At 36.5% G+C, this 22,530-nt stretch overlaps 1 protein-coding gene across 1 annotated transcript in view; it reads left to right on the top strand.

Moving 5' to 3' along the window:
- The first annotated feature begins 233 nt into the window (after positions 1-233).
- Positions 234-22,530, top strand: part of pex6 (peroxisomal biogenesis factor 6) — a 31,872-nt gene continuing 9,575 nt past the window's right edge. Inside the window, exons 1-14 of the mRNA XM_051694412.1 lie at positions 234-1,439; positions 2,900-3,069; positions 3,155-3,238; positions 3,347-3,452; positions 3,568-3,704; positions 9,905-10,016; positions 10,620-10,822; positions 12,459-12,645; positions 14,388-14,464; positions 14,568-14,700; positions 14,872-15,077; positions 19,827-19,888; positions 20,039-20,147; positions 20,772-20,888. Of these exons, the coding sequence (XP_051550372.1) occupies positions 234-1,439; positions 2,900-3,069; positions 3,155-3,238; positions 3,347-3,452; positions 3,568-3,704; positions 9,905-10,016; positions 10,620-10,822; positions 12,459-12,645; positions 14,388-14,464; positions 14,568-14,700; positions 14,872-15,077; positions 19,827-19,888; positions 20,039-20,147; positions 20,772-20,888 (2,909 nt within the window). The remainder of the gene's footprint in view (positions 1,440-2,899; positions 3,070-3,154; positions 3,239-3,346; positions 3,453-3,567; positions 3,705-9,904; positions 10,017-10,619; positions 10,823-12,458; positions 12,646-14,387; positions 14,465-14,567; positions 14,701-14,871; positions 15,078-19,826; positions 19,889-20,038; positions 20,148-20,771; positions 20,889-22,530) is intronic.

The following is a 22,530-nucleotide window of genomic DNA, read 5'->3' as shown; positions in this document are numbered from 1 at the left end:
TTTCGAGGGAACGCAAATTAATTGCGAGAGCACACAAAACTACCTCAGACAATAAATTTCCTCCCTGTCCTCTAAGTGGCTCTGTAGTATTATTGATAATGATTATATTTTTACACATAATTGTGTGGTATGCAGAGTTAATAATATGTGTCACATTTAAACGTGTCGCGCTCCAATGCGCAGGCGCGGGTGATCTCAGCTGCCGTTTCACTGCGCATGCGCGCTTGTTCAACATGGCGACCCCCATGAACCTTCAGTGTCTGGATCAGTTTCCATCTCACATTCACCCTCTTCACGTCCTCATCAACAAATCACAACTCACTCAAACGTTTCCAGACTGCACCGGACCCACACACGCGTTGTTATTTTCATCGACGGACCATCAGTCATCTTTCAAACGGGGCTTTTTGGTGTGCGCGCACGTGACTCCAGAGGAAGAGACAAATGTAAACAATCACATGTGTCTCACTGTCTTTGTGAGCAGATCGTTTCTCAGACACTACGATCTGAAGGACAACTCGCAAGGAACGGTTCGTCCACAGTCCCTGCTGCCTTTGAAGAAGATTGTGATCGGTGCTCGGACTAAATCGAGCTTTAAATGGGCTTCTTCAGAAAAGTTCTCCAATGCTCTGCTCATCCTGTCGTCCTGTCATGGTCAGACACTGCTGGCGAGACAGGGCGATGTCTTACTCTTACCTTACCATCATTTACTGGGTGAAGACGCCTCACAGGTGCAGCAGTACCTGTCAGATGTGATGGTGCTGGAGTGCACACCTGTCAGCCAGGGCAGGATCACAGTGGACACCTGTGTGGTGGTGTCAGACTGCAGAGACCTGAGCTTTAATGATGCTATGGACCAGATCAGCATCATCAACCAAACCAGACTCGCAGCTTCATCTCTGTTTGTTTCTGATTTTGCGCAGTATGCAAACAGTTTGAGCTCTGACAGCTCGTTGTTGAACAGTAAACTATTGGGCAGCTCAGACTTCAGTGCTTTTTTACAGGCTCTGGAGTGCAGACTTGATGTCCGGGTCACGGATGTCTCAGATCTCCATAAACCAGGTGGAATTCTGTCCAGACTGGACCAGAATGATGGTTTAGACATTGACAGCACAATATTTGTGCATAAGAGCTTGTTACTGAAGCTGGGCGTGTTTAATGGGGAATGGGTTATTGCGTCTGTTCCGTCAGAAAAGGCAAAGAAATCTTCGAAGACACACTTTGCTTTGAGTTCTGAACTGGGAGAAGCAGAAAGCACCTGGAAATTTCCTTACAAGAGAAGAGGGCGTGCTCATCTTGTTTCAGTCAAGGCGTTTGATGCAGTTAGACTCTCAGAGCTGGATGTAAATGATAATGTGGGCTTCATTTCACCTGTTCAGTGGTTTAATCTGTCCGGTGGGTTGGCAGTACCTGTTGGAAATAAGGCCATTAAAATCAAGGTGATGACTTCAGATTGATCTTCATTCAGTTGATCTAGTGGAAGGGTCCTAATCAGTACATTTTTTAATTAAAACATAAAAAATGTGTTTCGTAAAGATAATGAATACGCCAGTTCTATGATGAACATGTACACCATTGAGATTTTTCATATGTCTCATTCTCAGTGTGTGTGTATATATATATATATATATATATATATATATATATATATATATATATATATATATATATATATATATAATATATATTTTTTATTTTTTATTTTTTTTTATTTTTTTTCTCAATTCATTTAAATGTTTTTGTAGTCAAAGATGTCAAGGTTGTGCAACAAAATCAAATGTAAATATTTTTCAAAATATTTATTTAGATATTTTTTTTGTGGTCAAAAATGTCAAAGTGGTGCAACCAAATTAAGTTTATATATTTTTTCAAAACATTTTAATATTTTTCGAATTCATTTAGCCATTTGTGTGTGCGTGTGTGTGAAAATGTCAAGGTGGTGCAAACAAATCAAATGAAAATATTTTCATTTTTGAATTCTTTAAAAATTTGCAGTTAAAATGTCAGCGTGGTGCAACCAAATAAAATGTAGATATTGTCAAGGTGGTACAACCAAAACAAATTTAAATATGTTTCATATTTTTAAAAATATTTTCATATTTTTCAATTCATTTAAAAAATGTTGCATTTAAAAATATCAAGGTGGTGCAACCAAATCAAATGTAGATATTTTCCAAAATATTGTAATATTTTTTCAATTTATTTAGATTTTTTTTTTTTTTTTTTTTTGTGGTAAAAAATGTGAAGGTTTTGCAACAAAATTAAATATAGATATTTCTTAAAACATTTTCATATTTTTCGAATTCATTTAGCCATTTTTTTGTTGTGTTTGGTGAAAATGTTAACCAAATAAAATTTAAATAGTATTAATATTTTTCAAAATATTTTCAGATTTTGCAGTTAAAAGTTTTTCATATTTTTCCAATTTATTTACATATATTTGTGATTAAAAATGTCAAGGTTTTCAATTCATTTTGATAGTTTTGTGGTCAAAAAGGGTGGTGCAACCAACAGGCAGGAAGCAATTTTGTTAACGATGAAAAAAAACACAAAAAAGGAAATTATATCACAGATGTGTCTCTCAAAAATATCTGACAATTTGACTTTTTTTTTGATGCTGCATGGTTAGTTCAGGTTGTCAAATGGTAAACCCCCAAGAAAACTGAGATTTGTCAAAATAGTTTTTACCTTGAAAAATAGTTTTGAAAATGTTTTTGAGAACCTTTTGTTGAAAATTGTGTAAAAGCTTTTCAAAAATCAACATGAATACAAAGATCACTTTTCTTAAAACTTGGTAAATTCATTTTAAACTAAGATTTCTCAAACATCTTTATATGTCACTGACCCGCACACATACTGTATGTATGATGATCATCTCTTTCTAACTCAATTCAATCAGAGATGGAATAAGGTGTTGTCACATGTGGAGTCACAGCTGTCTGCGAGTGCATGTCGCTCCGCAGTCCCGCCGTTTGCTAAAGAGCTGCACATTGAAGCCGTCATCTCACCGGACTACAACGCCCATGGACCCTTCGACAGCATCCTCTACAAGCACTTCAACACACCCAGGTCCACACAGATCCTTTTCAATCATATATCATCTCTTACTCACTCTTTTCCCTGCTCTTCCTCATAATTTTTTGTGTGTTTCTAGGCTTGTTCAGCAGGGGAATATATTGGGAATCCCATCAGAAGGACATCCTGAATTTGTAGAGAACAACTCAGAAGGAATCCTCAGGTTCAGCTTTTTTTCCTTCTTAAGTAGTTCTTTTAAAGATTTTTGAAAATCAAACATCATACACTTAACATACTTTGTCTTGTGCATCATGGTCATGTGTTGTGTTAGGTGGCCTGTGCTGTATTTCAAAGTCAAGCTGGTGTCTGGTTTTTCTGAAGAGGAGGAAGAGATTTGTTCATATCTGGCTGATTCAAGTCACACCTCGCTGTACATGGTGAGAAAGAACGACATTCACTTCGATATCAGCTCTAGTCCAATCAGAATCTCCTCTGTCTTATCACACTATTCAAATATCCAGTCTTTTTCAAGCTGTGATTGGTTGTCCACAGGGAGGCTCCACCCACAGCCTGTCTCCCTGCTCTGTGCAGCAGAAGGGTCTGTCCTTCTGGACCAGTGTCTCTACTCCTGGTCTCTCCAGCACTGTGGAACAACTGATTACGATCATACAACCACACCTCAGTGAAAGGTGCTGATTACAGTACATTTTATTAACTCTTAGTATAAGAAATTGTGCTGTATTGTGAATGATACACAACAAATGACTAGATTAATAATATTGCTCAGCCTCGAGTGCCTAATTGCTTTTATGAAATGGTTATTACCAAAGTCCATTTCAAGGCAAGTCAGTTCACTCTGTGGCCATCTTTGAAACACTCTCGGGCAGCTATTTCTATATGTAAACAAGCAGCATAAAATTGCAGCTCCAATTTATTAGAATGGGGAAAGACCGAAACCTCCAAAACAGTTGGTCACGATTACGATCAAAGAACTTATTTCGAATCAGCATTACAATATGACAACACTGGTATCATAAATTGCGCTTCTTTAGCTCAGATCACTCAAAAAACTGTATTTTTCAGGCTGGTCAAGCTAATGAGCATGCACATTCTTGAGTTCATTGACAGGTGATGTCTTTGTCCAAAAGGATATTGACCTTTTTACCTGAAAGACTGGAATTCCTTTTCTTCATCCGATGGTTGCTGGGCGTTCCAATTTCTCCCATTCATTTAATACTAGTGCTCCATCTCTGCTAAACTGTCTCTGCTACTACATAATAAAAAATACAAAAAGGCGCTTTATGTCATAGCTGTTATTATATTGTGTATTGTAGCATGATTGGTAGTGTATCGTGTAGTGTATTGACCATCCAGCTTCCAGGAATGCATGGATGTTTTATGAATGACATAAAACATGAAATAGGAAGCAGAAGCGGGGGAAGAGGGCCGGTGTTGTATCGAATTGTGTTCCCCGTCAGAATCTGTTTCCCCTAGCCTCGATAGGGTATGGGTTTATGGTTATGGTTAGGGTAGGTAGGGTAGTGTAGGTTAGGGTAGGTAGGGTACAGTAGGGTAGGGAAGGGTTAGGCTTAGGTTTGTGCATGGGGGAATGCATTCTGACAGCGGAGAATGTTACCGGCAGATACTGTTCCCCCCCATACAGATCTTCTGGAGGGAAACAGATCCCAACGGGGAAACAGAGTTCGACACAACACCAGAATCCAAGCTAGGCTAAGAGATAACCCCAATAGACTCTAGGCTCTTCCATCAATTCTATTAGCTAACGTTCGTTCTTTGGAAAACAAACTGGATCATCTAAAACTGCAACTGTCTGCGCAGAGGGAAATGAAGACATGCTGCGTCTTTATTTTAATGGAAAAATGGCTAAAAGAAAACATCCCGGACTCGGCCATTCAGCTGGATGGACTGAACACAGTCCGTGCAGACAGGGATGCTACAGCGACTGGTAAGGCTCAGGGAGGAAGACTGTGTGTTTGCATAAACAGAAAATGGTGTGAGAATGCCACAATAATTTCAAGACATTGCTCTTCACTAGTAGAGTTTATAACAGTTAAGTGCCACCCCTTCTATTTACTGAGGGAATTCACTACTGTTATTATCATGGCTGTTTATATTCCACCCAGCACCGACTCAAAGGATGCGCTACGAGTCCTTTATGGAACAGTTAGCTATCTCCAAACTTCACATCCAGACGGCTTTGTTTTTGTTGCTGGCGATTTTAACCACACGGACCTAAAGTCTGTATTTCCAAAATTCCACCAGTATGTAAACTTTGCAACCAGAGGGGAAAACACTTTGGATTTAGTCTACACAAACATCAGAGATGCATACAGAGCAGCACTCCACCCCCACCTGGGCTCTTCCGACCACATATCTGTTATTATAATCCCAGCATACAGACCATTACTGAAACGTGCCAAACCAGTTCCAAAACAGATCAGTGTGGCCTGAGGGAGCCATCTCAGCACTACAGGACTGCTTTGAGTGCACATACTGGAACATGTTCAGAGAGGCATCTACGGAGGAGGAAACCATCTACTTGGAAGAGTATGCAGCATCTGTGTCTGGATATGTAAGCACATAGATGATGTTACTGTTCCCAAACTCATGAACATATGGCCCAACAACAAACCGTGGATGAATGCAGAAGTCCGTACACTACTCAAAACACATGACATTGTTTTCCGGTCAGGTGACAAGGCAGCCCTTAGCATTGCAAGGTCAAACTTGTCTCGCGCCATCAAGTCTGCTAAACGCACATGCACAGAAAATCCATGGATACTTTCAAGATAACAGAGACACTCGGCATACGTGGCAGGGCATCCAGGCCATTAATGACTTCAGGACTACTCTTCAAACCTGTGACAGTGATGCATCTCTGCCAGATGTGCTCAACAACTTCTACGCACGGTTTGAAGCACTGAGTACTACACCTGCGAGGAAAACTACACCTCCCCTCGAGGATCAGTTACTCTGCCTTTCCACAGCTAATGTGAGAAGGACACTCATCAGAGTCAATCCACGGAAAGCTACCGGAGCTGACAACATACCTGGTCACGTGCTCAGAGAATGTGCAGACCAGCTGGCTGATGTTCTAACAGACATCTTTAAAAACTCTCTGAGCCAGGCCACTACCAGCATACCAGTATCAAAAAAGTCCACTGTGGCCTGCCTCAATGACTACTGACCCGTATGTTCTTAGAGAGGCTATTCATGAGTCATATCAAGTCTTCGCTGCCCACCTCTCTGGACCCTCTCCAGTTTGCATACCGACCAAAGCGCTCCACTGATGACTCCATACCCCTTGTCCTTCATCTGCCATTGTCCCATATGGAGAAGAAGGACACACATGTTAGAATGCTGTACATAGACTTTAGTTCATCATTCAACACAATCATTCCTCAAAACCTCATAAAGAAACTGAGATCACTCAACATCAGCACCTCGCTCTGTAACTGGATCTGTCTGAGAGGACTCAGGCATTCTGGATGGGCAACAACTGGTCCGACACTATCACACTGAGCTCCGGAGCTCAGTGCTCAGCCCACTGTTGTTCACCCTGATGACTCATGACTGTACTGCCAAAAACAGTACAAACCACATCATCAAGTTTGCAGATGACACCACAGTGGTGGGCCTTATCAGCAACAATGATGAGTCATCGTACGGAGTGGAGGTGGAGCTTCTAGTGGACTGGTGTAAAATCAACAACCTGTCTCTGAATATTTACAAAACAAAAGAGATAATCATTGATTTCAGGGAGTACTGCACCGCCCACCACCCATTGCACATCAATGGGTCCCAGGTAGAGTCAGTCAGGAGCACCAAGTTTCTGGGTCTGCACATCACAGACGATCTCACTTGGTCCCTCAGTATCACCTCACTGGCCAAGAAAGCACAGCAGCGTCTGCACTTTCTGTGGCAACTGAGAAGGGCGAACCTCCCCCCATTCATCCTCACCATATTCTACAGAGGAACCATTGGGAGCATCATAACCTCATGCATCACTGTCTGGTTTGGCAGCTGCAGTGCTTCAGATCGCAAGACCCTGCAATGAATTGTAAAAACTGCAGAGAGAATTACTGGAACATCTCTCCCTCCCATATCAGACATCTATCAAACACGCTGTGTGAGCAAGGCCCTCAGGATCACAAATGACCCCACCCACCCCTCCTATGAACTCTTTGCCCTGCTGCCGTCTCATAGGAGGTTCCGTAGCATACGGGCCAATACAGAAAGACTGTACAACAGTTTCTTTCCTCAAGCTGTCAAGCTCCTCAATGCCTTGACACCTACTTCCATCACAAGTGGAGATAGCTGACAACATCAAGTTGTCATTAACACACGAATACTGGATCAGTAAATTAAATCTATAACAATAATTATTACCAGCACTTTAATACCTAATTTATTTCATATTGCACTGCTGCTTCCATAATCACCTGTCACTTTTGATTTGTAATTTTGTACTATTATTATTGTATTGTACACCATGTGTACACTATATGTTTCCCCATCCCCCGGCCCCCACTGTTTGGTACGTACTTATTATGTTATTGTTTAAGTGTATTGTTCACAGTGTATTAATGTTTGTTTACTGTCACATTTTGTAAAATTGCTCTACAGACCCGGTGAAACAACATTTCGTTCCACTGTATATTTGTATATGGCTGGAGTGACAATAAACTTGAAACTTAAACTTGAAATACAATCAAATATTTTTACTTTATTATTTATTGAATGTGCATTAAAAGCACATTTAAAAGATGCAAAGTTATTCTAAATTATATTAAAAATGCAATTCACACAAAACAATGACTTGAATGCATCTCTAATATGTAGTTGTTTTCAATTTCGGAGTTCAAATTCATTTTTATATTTTATCTGGGGCTTAAAGGAATATTCCAGGTTCAATACAAGTTAAGCTCAACTGACAGCATTTGTGGTATAATATTGATAACTGCAACAATTAATTTCGATTCATCCCACCTTTTCTTTAAAAAAAGGAAAAATTGAGGTTTCAGTGAGTCACTTACAATGGAAGTGAATGGGGCCAATTTTTGGAGGGTTTAAAGGCAGAAATGTGAAGATTATAATTTTATAAAAGCACTTACATTAATTCTTCTGTTAAAACTTGTGTTTTATTTTAGCTGTAAAGTTGTTTAAATAGTCATTTTACAGTCGTTTTAGGGTTTGTTAACATTACATCGTCGTGGCAATGAAGTTGTAAAATGTAATATAACTTAACACAGATGCTGTTAGTAAGTGATTTTATCACACTAAAAACATGTTTACACATATTGTTTATGTCTTGTGGCTATACTTTTGAAACAGTGAGTATTTTAATGTTTACGGATTGGCCACAATCACTCCAAATGTAAGTCTCACTGTAACCCAGATATTTGCTTTTTTTTTAAGAAAAGGAGGAACGAGCCAAAATAAGTTTTTGTGGTAATCAACATTATGTCACAAATGCTGTCGATTGAGCTTAACTTTTGAACCCGGAATATTCATAAAAGAGTAAAGTAAAAAAAAAAATCAAAGTCTTTTTAAAAGCTGAAATTCCTAAAGAAAAAAAAAAGAAAAGAAATGTTGGCATGAGTAGTGCTGAATAATCTTTTATTAATTAATTTCTTTTTGATTTTGTTCTTTTGATTAAGGTTTTAAATTTAAGTAATATTTGCAAAACATTTGTCCGCCAACCATTTGTCCATTTGTCAAATTTATATATAAAAAATAAAACAGAAACAACACTTTTAGATCCTCCAGACTGTGTGTGAAGTTTTAGAAATATCACATATTTGACATTTTTATGAAAAGGCACATTTTGTTCAGGTCAAATGAAATAACCCTAAGAAAACATCTTGATTTTCTTGATATTCTTAAAAAACAAATATATACACTACCAGTCAAAAGTTTTGAAACACTTGACTGAAATGTTTCTCATGATCTTAAGTATCTTTTGATCTGAAGGTGTATGCTTAAATGTTTGAAATTAGTTTTGTAGACAAAAATATAATTGTGCCAGCATATTAATTTATTTCATTATAAAACTAAAATTTAATAAAAAATAAATAAATAAAAGAAACTCCTTCAATACTGTTTAAAAAGCATCCCAGGGTGATACCTCAAGAAGTTGGTTGAGAAAATGTCAAGAGTACATGTCTGCAAATTCTAGACAAAGGGTGACTACTTTGAAGATGCTAAAATATAACACAGTTTTGATTTATTTTGGATTTTGTTTAGTCACAACATAATTCCCATAGTTCCATTTATGTTATTCCATAGTTTTAATGACTTTACTATTATTCTAAATGTGAAAAAAACAACAACAACAAAAAAAAAATGATAATAAAGAATGAGAAAGTGTTTCAAAACGTTTGACCGGTAGTGTATATATATTTTTCCCATTAACTATATGTTTGTTTTTGTTTTTTTGTAAATGAATGATTAATTTGTTTACACTCTCATGTATTCAAAGTGTAAGAAAAGTATTTTAATATCATTAACTTGATGGTTACAGCACATGACATTTTTAAAGTAATTACGTTTTTATTTATAAATGTTTTTCAGAAAGGTATGAAACCAGCGTGGACACAAAGATTACATTTTTATGAACTTGACGTGTGTGATTTAAACTAGATATTTAAAATATTTCTTATTTTCCTCACCTCAGATTTTTTTAATTGTCCATTTTTTTCTCAGTTAACTATTTTAAGTATATTCTGTTTTAACTGCGTATTAAAGGTGATGTGTGTAATATTCCATTTGGTGACACTAGTGGTGCAGAAATAGCACACTTCAGCTTTAAGTTAAATGAAGTCTTTGAAGTTCACTTTACTGTGTGAGTGTGTTTTTCTGCCCTCAGCTCTGCTACATTAAACAGAGGCTGTTCTGTTCTTCTGAGGGGTTCTAGTGGCAGTGGTAAAGTTACCGTGGTAAGAGCCGCCAGCAGGAGACTACATCTGCACCTTATCAAGGTATTTGTCATCTGTCCAGTCCAAGGAGACTTCTATGGCTATTCCATGAGCTTTGTACAACATTTTCCCCCAGTTATCAGCATCAAAGTATATTTTTTAAGCTTTGCTCCCAAACCTAGTGAGCCACCTTGCTGTCTGCATTGGCAGGTTCCTTTTAAAAAAGCACTGAAATGGAAGCTGATAAGCGAATGTTTGGCAGCTCTACATTTTCTCCACAGGCGATTTGATCTTTAACAATAACTTATAAACCTTTAAAAACAGACCTACCTTGAGCTCAGAGGTTGTTAGTCAGTGGTATATGGTTCTGCTGAAGGCAGAAGTCCAACCAGCACTGTAGTCATCGTATTTGATTTGGGTGCCACAGCTCAGCTCATCAATGCTCAAGTTGTATCGATTACTTTTACTGTGGTTTTATTGTGTGTTTTTGTCCTTTTTAAAGTACTTGACAGAGTCACTCATTTCACTTTCATTATATGTTGAAAAGACTAGTGAATAATGTTTTTAACTGTGTTTCCCACTGGAAAAAAAAGTCATACAGGTTTGGACATCAGGGCGAGTAAATAATTATGTTTTTGGGGTGGGATGTGGCTTTTGTTTGTGCAGGTGGATTGTGTCACACTCTGCGCAGACACTGCAGCAGCATGTGAGGTTAAGATGAAGTCTGCGTTTGAGAGGGCAGATCTCCATCACCCCTGTGTGCTGTTGCTAAGAAACCTCCAGCTGCTCGGCCAACCACGTGACGGCAGTGAGATGGACTCCAGGGTCATTTGTACCCTCTGCCAGCTCATAACAGCTGCTCATGCCAGGTGAGATGCCCACAAGCCAAACACCTGCTGGATTAATTGAACCTGCTGTTCACTGTACATATAATTCTGTTCATATGAACATACAGTTAAAAACTGACCCAAGAACATCTCTTTACTGTATACAGAAAAAAAGACCCCTTACTAGGGAGGGCCAAAATAAGCTAAATTATATCGCAATATTGTAAAAATAGTTTGGTCATTAATGATATATTTCATGATAATACAAATGTTTATGGAAAAGGTAAGCCTATCAAATATAAAGAATTTAGTATTTTAGATATTATTATTTTTTTAAATTTAATTTATTGTCATGTTTACTTGCAGCACTAATTTATCAAAGATAAATAATAATAAAATAAAATTTAAATAATTTAAGTATTTTTTTTATTTCATTATTTAGATTATTTAGAGAAAATCATGTTTCAGTGCAACAACATTAATTGATCAAATATAAATAATAATAAAAAAATACTATTTTTATCTTTTTTAAGATAGGCCTATTAAATGTAATTTTTTTTTTTTAATTGAATCTTAATAAGTATAAATAATTGTTATTTCTTTATTAAGATTTAACAGTCATGCCTTATTGCAACAAAACAAATGTATCAAAGATAAATAAAAAATTAAAATACTATTTTTTATTTTTAAGGTTAGGCTTTTTAAATGTAAAGAATTTTGTTTTAATTTTTTTATTTCTTTGCTTAGATTTTAAAGTCATGTTTCATCGCAATTTTTTTTTTTTCAAATATAAATTATTCTTTTTTCTATCGTTCTATTTTTAATGTAGGTCTCTTAAATTGAAAGAATTTAGTATATATATATTTTTTTTAATTTTTTAATTTCATTATTTAGATTTAACAGTCATGTATCATTGCAACAAAACATATTTATCAAAGATAAATAAGTAATAACTGAAAATTCTATTTTTTGTCTCTATTTTTAAGGTAGACTTATTAAATTTAAAGAATTTCATTTTTTTATGTTTTTAAATATTTTTTATTTATTTCATTATTTAGATTTAACTTTAGTCTTGTTTCATTGGAACGAAATAAATATATCAAAGATAAAAAACTGACAATAAAAAATACTATTTTTTATCTTTCTATTTTCAATTTAGGCCTTTTAAATTTAAAGAATCTAGTATTCTCAAAGATAAATATATAGTAATTAAAAATACTATTTTATTATTATTTTCTTAGCATCGTTTTTTAAAAATCCACACAAAAATGTCTTGTCAAACATGATAATCTTCTACTTTTGATTCTAAATCAGACCTCTATCACACATTTCTTTGTTCAATTTCACATTTTTGTGTAGTCTTACATGACATTTTTCTTAATACAGGGTTTCCAATGTGAAAAACTTGAAATATCATGGCATTTAAAAATTTTAATTTCCAGGCCTGGAAAACTCAAGGATTTTAACAAAGTCTTAAAAAATCAAAGTCAGCCAATCAGATTGGAAGTGGTGATTTCAGCCCACTCTTGCCAACGGACTATGGGCAGACAGTCTGAAGTTGTCAACCGGCTGTCTTGTCAATGTTTTGTACAAAAGCGATAGAAACAATATCTACTGTGTTATTGTTTCAGCCGGTATGCATCTCCCAGCCTTTATACATTTTTGTCTCTTTCTGCAGTGTGGTTGTGATTGGGTCGGTGAGCAGTCCGCGAGAGCTCTCCTCAGATGTGATGGCAGCGTTTGTGCATCAGGTGGCGCTAGAGAGTCTGTCAGAGGAACAGAGACGGGTGATGTTGTCCAGTCTCAGTGAAGAGCTGCCGCTGGGAAAAGACGTCAACCTGTGCAAGATAGCCAAACAAACCGCTGTGAGACTATTGACTGATTATATAATATATCTTCATATATCTCTGCATTATAGTCGACATGAAATCAAAATTCATCCCGTTAACCTTTCTTAATACAGTACATGATCCTGATCTTATAGTGCAAGATTCATCTGTGCACTTGAATGTCAAAATCTTGCATCAAAATTGGCCGCGCCTCCGAAAAGACTTTTCTTTTCGGCTGACTTCACCACCAAGCCCTCATATTTTTCAGGCCCTGGTCATGAAAAGCATGGAATTATCAGGGAATTTTAATGTGGATGATTTTTAATGGGCTAGGAATTGCAGTCTCTATAAGATGACTTAAAATTCTAAAAGCAATTTGTATCAAGGTGTCATGAATAAAATTAATTGGTCGAATAGTATGAGAACCCAGTATAAAAACTGCTTTTCAATATTCAATCAATTGTTGATGGATTAAATCAGGTCCCACCCTACATTCGAATATCCTGTTTCACTTAGTTACTTTAGGGATGTAAAATGGGTTACGAATGCTGTTGACTTTAGCAGGATATTTACAAAGTTCTCTCCTGATTTACCCACCCTCATGTCATCCCAGATGTGTGTGACTTTCTTTCTTTTGCAGAACATGAATGGAGATTTTTAGAAGAATATCTCAGCTCTGTAAGTCATTACAATGCAAGTGAATGGTGACCAGAATTTTGAAGCTCCAAAAGCACATAAAATCATCATGAAAGTAATCCATAAGACTCCAGTGTTTTAATCCATGACTTCTGAAGTGATATGATAGGTGTGGGTGAGAAACAGATCAATATTTTTTACTATAAATTCTCCTCCCTGCCCAGTAGGTGGTGATTTGCACAAAGAATGCGAACACAAGAAAACACAAGAAAGAAGAATGTGAAAGTGAAAGTAGAGATTTATAGTACAAATGGACTTAAATATTAATCTGTTTCTCACCCACATCTATCATATCACTTCAGAAGACATGGATTTAACCACTGGAGTTGTATGGATTGCTTTTATGCTGCCTTTATGTGTTTTTGGAGCTTCAAAGTTTTGGCATCCATTCACTTGCATTGTATGGACCTACAGAGCTGAAATATTCCTCTAAAAATCTTCATTTGTGTTCTGCAGAAGAAAGAAAGTCATACACATCTGGGATGGCATGAGGGTGAGTAAATGATGAGAGAATTTTCATTTTTGGGTGAACTATTCCTTTAAGATAGTTCAGATACGATGATGTTACAGCACAAAATAAACACCGAAATAAGATCACCAGATATTTCCGATATGTCTGAATATATGTAGTCTTCCCGGACACCAGGTCAGAAATTAAAGCGGGCTTGGGGCAAAAGTCCCACCAAAACTGACAAAAATGCCCCAGAAATTGTGGTGTGAAAATAATGCTCCTGTAATGAACTTGTGTGTTTGTATTTGTAGCGTAATGTATTTCTTAATATTCTATTCCTAGTCTAGTTATAATTAATATACAACTTGTTGATTTATATTTATTGATAACAATTTACTCAGATTAAGAATAATAATAAAAAAATATATACCGATTTTTTTCACAAGCATAAAAGCATAAAACAAAGCGGAATATACATTTCTGGATAAAGTCCCGCCTCCTATAAATCCTATTTCACTCAAAAATAATCACTTTACGGAATTAAAATTATTTTCAAATGTTGTTTCATGTTGACTTTAAACATAGCGGTTAAATATACAGCTTCTGAATTTGCTCACATTTGTTTCTGTAGGGTTTTGTTTTAGGAGATCTTTGTGCGCTTCTAACCAACGCGGGAAAAGCCGCTCACAGGAGACTTCTGAAGCTGTAGTAAGTCCTTACGCCACTGCGGCCTGTTAGAACGCTACAAGCAGATATTACTGACTATTTCTTTGGTATGGGTTGTAAGCTGCTGCGTTGTTTTCGGGTGTAGTTTTCCCAATGGGGCCAGTCAGCAGGAAGAGCAGGATCTGTGTGTGTCTGGGGTGAGCGTCCTGTCGGAGGACTTCAGCACGGCGCTGGACGTCCTACAGGAGGCACATTCACACGCCATTGGAGCTCCAAAGGTACAGAATTTTCATTCTTAGGTGAACTCTTCCTTTAATGAACTACAGATTTATGTGTAAACATCTCTGAATGTTCAGCTTGGCAGTAAGTACTCCAGCAGCAGTTGAATCACATGCATTACAGTGGTGTGTGTGTGAAGGTCAGAGTTTGTCGTCTCTCTCGTCTGTCAGATCCCGTCTGTGAGGTGGCAGGATGTTGGTGGACTGCAGCAGGTGAAGAAGGAAATACTGGACACGATTCAGCTTCCTTTGGATCATCCAGAGCTACTGTCACTGGGACTGCGGCGCTCCGGACTGCTGCTGTACGGACCGCCCGGCACTGGAAAAACTCTGCTGGCTAAAGCCGTAGCCACAGAATGTTCCATGACCTTCCTCAGGTGCCTACATCACTTAATTTCATGTAATCTGTCTGGTTTTTAAGATTTGAGTTCACTAACTAGTTGCCCTTGGATTCGTAGAAAAGAGGTATTTTTCACACCAAAACTTCAGAGACTTATGCAAAATGTTTGCAGTCTCCTAAAAGTTTTTTTTTGCAGGTATTTTGCATACCTTTGCAAAAGTGATATGTATTCGGGTCGTTCAATTGTAAATGTAAAATACAACCCATTGTTAAGGTGTTACGGATATGTTGTCTCTCTCCTCGAATGGAACAAGGGAACTAAAATAGTGTGATAGACAAAAGATAAGAATTAGAGCTGTCAAAATGAACGTGTTAATGTGTGCGATTAATGAAATTTGAATTTGTATGTACAGTATATATTATGTATTGTGGCAAGTCATCAAAACAAAAACACTGCCTCATAGATAGCTGGCCTACTATAATCAGTATAATGAAATATTGAAATTTAGTGTGTCTTTCAACATGCCCGAGCATCTACTGTATATTTATATATTCAGAGTTACATTTATAAATTCAGAATATATGTTTACATACTCAGATTTACAACTATATCTTGAGGATTTATAACTGTATAGTCAGTATCTATAAGTATATAAGTATAGGACTACACTTATGTATTCAGATTTATAACTACATATTTGGTTTGACAAGTATTAGATAATTAATAGATATATATTTGGATTTACAACTATACAGTCAGGAATTATAACTAAATATTCAAATGTACAAGTATATAATCAGATTTATAATATATATGTATATATATTCACCATTTAAACTATTTATTTGGATTTACAACTATGTATTAGACTTATAACTATTTTCAGAGATACATTTAAATATTCAGGAATAATAGCTATATTTACTACATTTTTAACTACATATTCAGATTAACCATTAGATATTCAGATTTATGACATATATTTAGATTTACAATTATATAATCGGGTTTATAACTATATTCAGATTTACAACTACATATTCAGATTCATATTGTAAGTATATTTTCAGGATTTATAACTGTATATTCAGTTTTAAAATTATGTATTCAAATGTACAACTACACTGGCAGCCAAAAGTTTGGAATAATGTACAGATGTTTAGGAAGGAAATTGGTACTTTAATTCACCAAAGTGGCATTCAACTGATCACAAAGTATAGTCAGGACATTACTGATGTAAAAAAACAGCACCATCACTATTTGCAAAAAAGTCATTTTTGATCAAATCTAGACAGGCCCCATTTCCAGCAGCCATCATTCCAACACCTTATCCTTGAGTAATCATGCTAAATTGCTGATTTGGTATCAGAAAATCACTTGCCATTATATCAAACACAGTTAAAAGCTATTTGGTTCATTAAATTAGATTAACATTGTCTTTGTGTTTGTTTTTGAGTTGCCACAGTATGCAATAGACTGACATGTCTTAAGGTCAATATTAGGTCAAAAACTGCAAAAAAGAAACAGCTTTCTCTAGAAACTCGTCAGTCAGTCTTTTGTTTTGAGGAATTCAATGCTTGAAATTCCCCAAAAACTGAAGATTTCATACAAAGGTGTACACTACAGTCTTCAAAGACAAAGGACAACTGGCTCTAACAAGGACAGAAAGAGATGTGGAAGGCCAGATGTACAACTAAACAAGAGGATAAGTACATCAGAGTCTCTAGTTTGAGAAATAGACGCCTCACATGTCCTCAGCTGACAGCTTCATTGAATTCTACCTGCTCAACACCAGTTACATGTACAACAGTAAAGAGAAGACTCAGGGGTGCAGGCCTTATGGGAAGAATTGCAAAGAAAAAGCCACTTTTGAAACAGAAAAACAAAAAGAAAAGGTTAGAGTGGGCAAAGAAACACAGACATTGGACAACAGATAATTGGAAAAGAGTGTTATGGATCTTAACCCCATTGAGCTTTTGTGGGATCAGCTAGACTGTAAGGTGCGTGAGAAGTGCTCGACAAGACAGTCACATCTATGGCAAGTGCTACAGGAAGTGTGGGGTGAAATGTCACCTGAGTATCTGGACAAACTGACAGCTAGAATGCCAAGGATCTGCAAAGCTGTCATTGCTGCACGTGGAGGATTTTTTGATGAGAACTCTTTGAAGTAGTGTAAGAAGTTCTGAACATTTTTTTCAAATTGTAATAGTAATTTTTCATGTTATTAATGTCCTGACTATACATTGTGATCAGTTGAATGTTACTTTGGTGAATAAAAGTACCAATTTCTTTCCATAAGAGCAAAATCTGTACATTATTCCAAACTTTTGGCCACCAGTGTATATATTCAGGATTTATAACTACTGTATATTCAGATTTTTAATGATCTATTTAGATTTCTGATTACATTTTCAGATTTATAACTGTATAGTCCATTTCAAGGATGCAAACAATAGCAAAGGAATTAGAACACTACTGACCCTGAAGCATTTCCGGTATCATTACCGGATCCTGTAAATAAGGCTCTGAGTTAACATATTTTCCTCAAATAACGTCAAACGTTCACCTGAAGTGACTTATCGTGTTATTGAAACTGATAAAATCATAATCGTATCGTAGTTCAGATGCTCACAATTATTCGGGACTTGGGAGTATTGGATCTCTCCTGTTACAATCAATGAAGCCGTTCAATGAATTGACCTGTGGGCAAGTTAAGAATGGCTTTTTGTGTGTTACTTATTTGTAAGTTGTTTTGGATAAAAGCATAGCTAAATGACTAAATGTAATAGTAAATAACTTGTGCAGCTTCATTTATTATAATGGGAGCGATCTAAAGTCACGTTTAGAGCTCTACCAATCAAACTTACAATTAGTTGGCAAAAATGTCGTTCACCTCCAGAAATAAGACGTGTGCTAGTTGTTAGTGTTTCACTTATCCAGCCGTCTCTCTTCACTGCTGTGGTTCATGCGTCCATTTGTTGTTGCTTTTTCTGAGATATAAACACTTTAATTTCTGTTAGTTCCAGGCATCCAGGGAGCATCTAGCCACCGAACAACATGGTCCACATATTAGTGATAAAATTTTATGACAATCATGTTAACGTTAGTAACGATAATCGTGTTACAGTCACTGTGAAAGAAGCGCCTCCCACTGTTGTTTTGAATGAGTTTGACAACTAGCAGGAAATGTTCAAGGAACAAAGAAATTAAACTGATGGATAGTCCTTGAAATGGTCTTTATTTTGATTTACAAATATATATATACACTACCTGTCAAAAGTTTTGAAACACTTGACTGAAATGTTTCTCATGATCTTAAAAATCTTTTGATCTGAAGGCGTATGCTTAAATGTTTGAAATTAGTTTTGTAGACAAAAATAATAATTGTGCCACCATATTAATTTATTTCATTATAAAACTAAAATTGAATAATAAAAAAAGTCTTTGAAATTGATGACTTGGACCAAATAATAAAGAAAAGCAGCCAATAAGTGCCCAACATAGATGGGAACTCCTTCAATACTGTTTAAAAATCATCCCAGGGTGATACCTCAAGAAGTTGGTTGAGAAAATGTCAAGAGTACATGTCTGCAAATTCTAGACAAAGAGTGACTACTTTGAAGATGCTAAAATATAACACAGTTTTGATTTATTTTGGATTTTGTTTAGTCACAACATAATTCCCATAGTTCGATTTATGTTATTCCATAGTTCTGATGACTTTACTATTATTCTAAATGTGAAAAAAAAAAAAAAAAATTATAATAAAGAATTAGTGTTTCAAAACGTTTGACCGGTAGTGTATATATATATACACCAATTAGCCACAACATTAAAAACACCTGCCTAATATTGTGTAGGTCCCCATCGTGCCACCAAAACAGTGCCAACAAACCAGCCCATCTGGCACCAACAATCATGCCACGGTCCAAATCACTGAGATCACATTTTTTACTCATTCTGATGGTTGATGTGAACATTAACTGAAGCTCCTGACCCGTATCTGCATGATTTTATGCACTGCACTGCTGCCACACGGTTGGCTGATTAGATAATCACATGGATGATTGTTGGTGCCAGATTGGCTGGTTTGAGTATTTCTGTAACTGCTGATCTCCTGGGATTTTCACACACAACAGTCTCTAGAATTTACTCCGAATGGTGACAAAAACAAAAAACATCCAGTGAGGGGCAGTTCTCTGGACAGAAATGCCTTATTGATGAGAGAGGTCTACAGAGAATGGTCAGACTAGTTCAAACTGACAAAGTCTACGGTAACTCAGATAACCACTCTGAACAACTGTGGTGAGAAGAATATAATCTCAGAATACTATTCTGAGATGCAGGTTGGCGCTGTTTTGGTGGCACGAGGAGGACCTACACATTATTAGGCAGGTGCTTTTAATGTTGTGGCTGATCAGTGTATATAAATATATATTCAGGATTATAACTAAATATTTGGGTTTACAGTTATATACTGCACGTGGGTTTATAACAACATATTTGGATTTACAACTTTATATTCAGAATTTGTCATTATTTCCTGTTTGACCCCTCATAATATATAAGCAATAAGATACCATCTTTATCAACATTTTCACATCTATCTGGAATAACGGTTCTTTACGTACAACAACAAAAGAAAGTAAAAACAACAACAACATCAACCAATTATACATAAGCTTTTGAGTCATAGTTTGTTTTTTCTATTTCACAGATACAGTACTTTACATACATACAGTAGTAAGTCAGTAGTAATGTCTAATGAGTGTGTCTGCTGTTTAGTGTGAAAGGACCTGAACTCATCAACATGTACGTTGGTCAGAGTGAAGAGAACATTCGAGAGGGTAAGACAAAGAAATTAAACTACCTCCTCAATCTGGTGGTTCATTTGAGCTGTTGTTTGTAACAAAAGTTGTACATGTACACGTATTTTTCATGTAATTTGAGTGAATGAGTGTGTTCTTGTGCTGGTTTAAGTGCTGCTTTCTCCTCAGTGTTCAGTAAGGCCAGAAGTGCCGCTCCCTGCATCATCTTCTTTGATGAGCTGGACTCTTTAGCTCCTAACAGAGGACACAGTGGAGACTCTGGAGGGGTCATGGACAGGTCAGATTTCACGAAACCTTCTCACACAACACCACACACACGTTTATGTGTCCTGTGAGGTGAACTATGGTAATATTCAAGTGTTCTGGACTCATCTGTCCACCAGAGCAGCGGTGGGTCACACGTTTGTTCTGATCAAGGACAGCAGGGGGAGCAAAAGTAAAATACATCTAAGTATTCCTAATATTTCAACTTTTGAATATAATTACATGTTGTTGTTTTTGTACTTTCACAGTATATTATGTTGGTACTGTTTTGGGTCACCACTTGATGACTGATGTCAAATCTGTAAGAAGAACCATTTGAGATCCACTGTCATTAGACATCTTATGAGTGGTCAACAGATCTTTCTTAGCTGTTTTGAGATTTAAAACTGACTTACAACTATAAATTCAGGATTTATGAATATATATTCAGGATTTATAATTATATATTCATATTAACAATTACATATTCTGCTTTATAAATATTTGGATTTATATCTGTATTTTCAGATTTATTAGTATGTATTCAGGATTTACAATTATATATTCGTTATAATTATGTTGGTACTGTGTTGGGTTGCCACTCGCTATGACTTGTTTCCAAAGCATTTCTTTGCTGTTTTGTCATTGGTATCGTTAGGGTTGTGTCGCAGCTGTTAGCAGAACTTGATGGTCTTCATTCATCAGGAGATGTGTTTGTTATCGGCGCAACTAACCGTCCAGATCTGCTGGACCAATCACTGCTCAGACCTGGCAGGTAAACGGAAATGGTCATTTGACACAACTTTGTTTTTCTCTAAAAAAGGCTAGTTTTCACAGTAAGTTTCTTCTCTTATATATTTATCATTTGGCTAGACAGCAGCGAAAACTATTTTGTCCATAAATACAAAATTATATTTGTTCTTTTAGTAATTTCAAGTAGAATGTGTAAATTGTCCTGCCTTGTGACCATCCTTGTTATGAATTTTGAAATATTTACACTGGTGGCCAAAAGTTTGGAATAATGTACAGATTTTGCTCTTATGGAAAGAAATTGGTATTTGTATTCACCAAAGTGGCATTCAACTGATCACAATGTATAGTCAGGACATTAATAATGTGAAAAATTACTATTACTTCAAAGAGTTCTCATCAAAAAATCCTCCACCTTCAATGACAGCTTTGCAGATCCTTGGCATTCTAGCTGTCAGTTGAGGACATGTGAGGTGTCTATTTCTCAAACTAGAGACTCTGATGTACTTATCCTCTTGTTTAGTTGTACATCTGGCCTTCCACATCTCTTTCTGTCCTTGTTAGAGCCAGTTGTCCTTTGTCTTTGAAGACTGTAGTGTACACCTTTGTATGAAATCTTCAAGCTTTGTATAGCCTTCATTCCTCAAAACAATGATTGACTGATGAGTTTCTAGAAAAAGCTGTTTCTTTTTTGCCGTTTTTGACCTTAAGATATGCAAGTCTATTGCATACTGTGGCAACTCAAAAACAAACACAAAGACAATGTTAAGCTTCATTTAACGAACCAAATAGCTTTCAGCTGTGTTTGATATAATGGCAAGTGATTTTCTAGTACCAAATTAGCAATTTAGCATGATTACTCAAGGATAAGGTGTTGGAGTGATGGCTGCTGGAAATGGGGCCTGTCTAGATTTGATCAAAAATGTTTTCCCTAAATTCCATCTGAACACACACATTGCTTTTTTACTTGATTCGATAAGTCTAAGTATATGTGGAAAATGTGGGAATCTCTTGATGCCAAGCCAAGGTCAGGTAGACCAAGAAAGGTTTCAGCCACAACTGCCAGAAGAATTGTTCAAGATACAAAGAAAAACCCACAGGTAACCTCAGGAGAAATACAGGCTGCTCTGGAAAAATACGGTGTGGTTGCTTCAAGGAACACAATACGACGATACTTGAACAAAAATGAGCTGCATGGTCGAGTTGCCAGAAAGAAGCCAATGCCACAAAAAAGCCCAGTTACAATATGCCCGACAACACCTTGACATGCCTCAAAGCTTCTGGCACACTGTAATTTGGAGTGACGAGACCAAAATAGAGCTTTATGTTCACAACCATAAGCGCTATGTTTGGAGAGGGGTCAACAAGTATTGTGCTCCTTGAAACAACAACACTGTCTTTTTAAAAGAAAACACATTTCTTTTATTTCTTATGGGATTCATATTCAACTGTAGGTTATAACAGAATGGCACAATCATAAAACAAAACATGGCAACAAAGAAAAAAATGAAATGACCCCTGTTAAAAAGTCTGCATACCCTTAGTTCTTAATACTGTTTATTGCCCCCTTTAGCATCAATGACAGCGTGCAGTCTTTTGTAATAGTTGTCTATGAGGCCCCAAATTCTTGCAGGTGGTATAGCTGCCCATTCGTCTTGGCAAAATGC

Source organism: Myxocyprinus asiaticus, chromosome 50 (assembly GCF_019703515.2).
Source record: "Myxocyprinus asiaticus isolate MX2 ecotype Aquarium Trade chromosome 50, UBuf_Myxa_2, whole genome shotgun sequence".
NCBI lineage: Eukaryota > Metazoa > Chordata > Actinopteri > Cypriniformes > Catostomidae > Myxocyprinus > Myxocyprinus asiaticus.
This window is presented reverse-complemented; position numbering and strand designations above follow the sequence as displayed.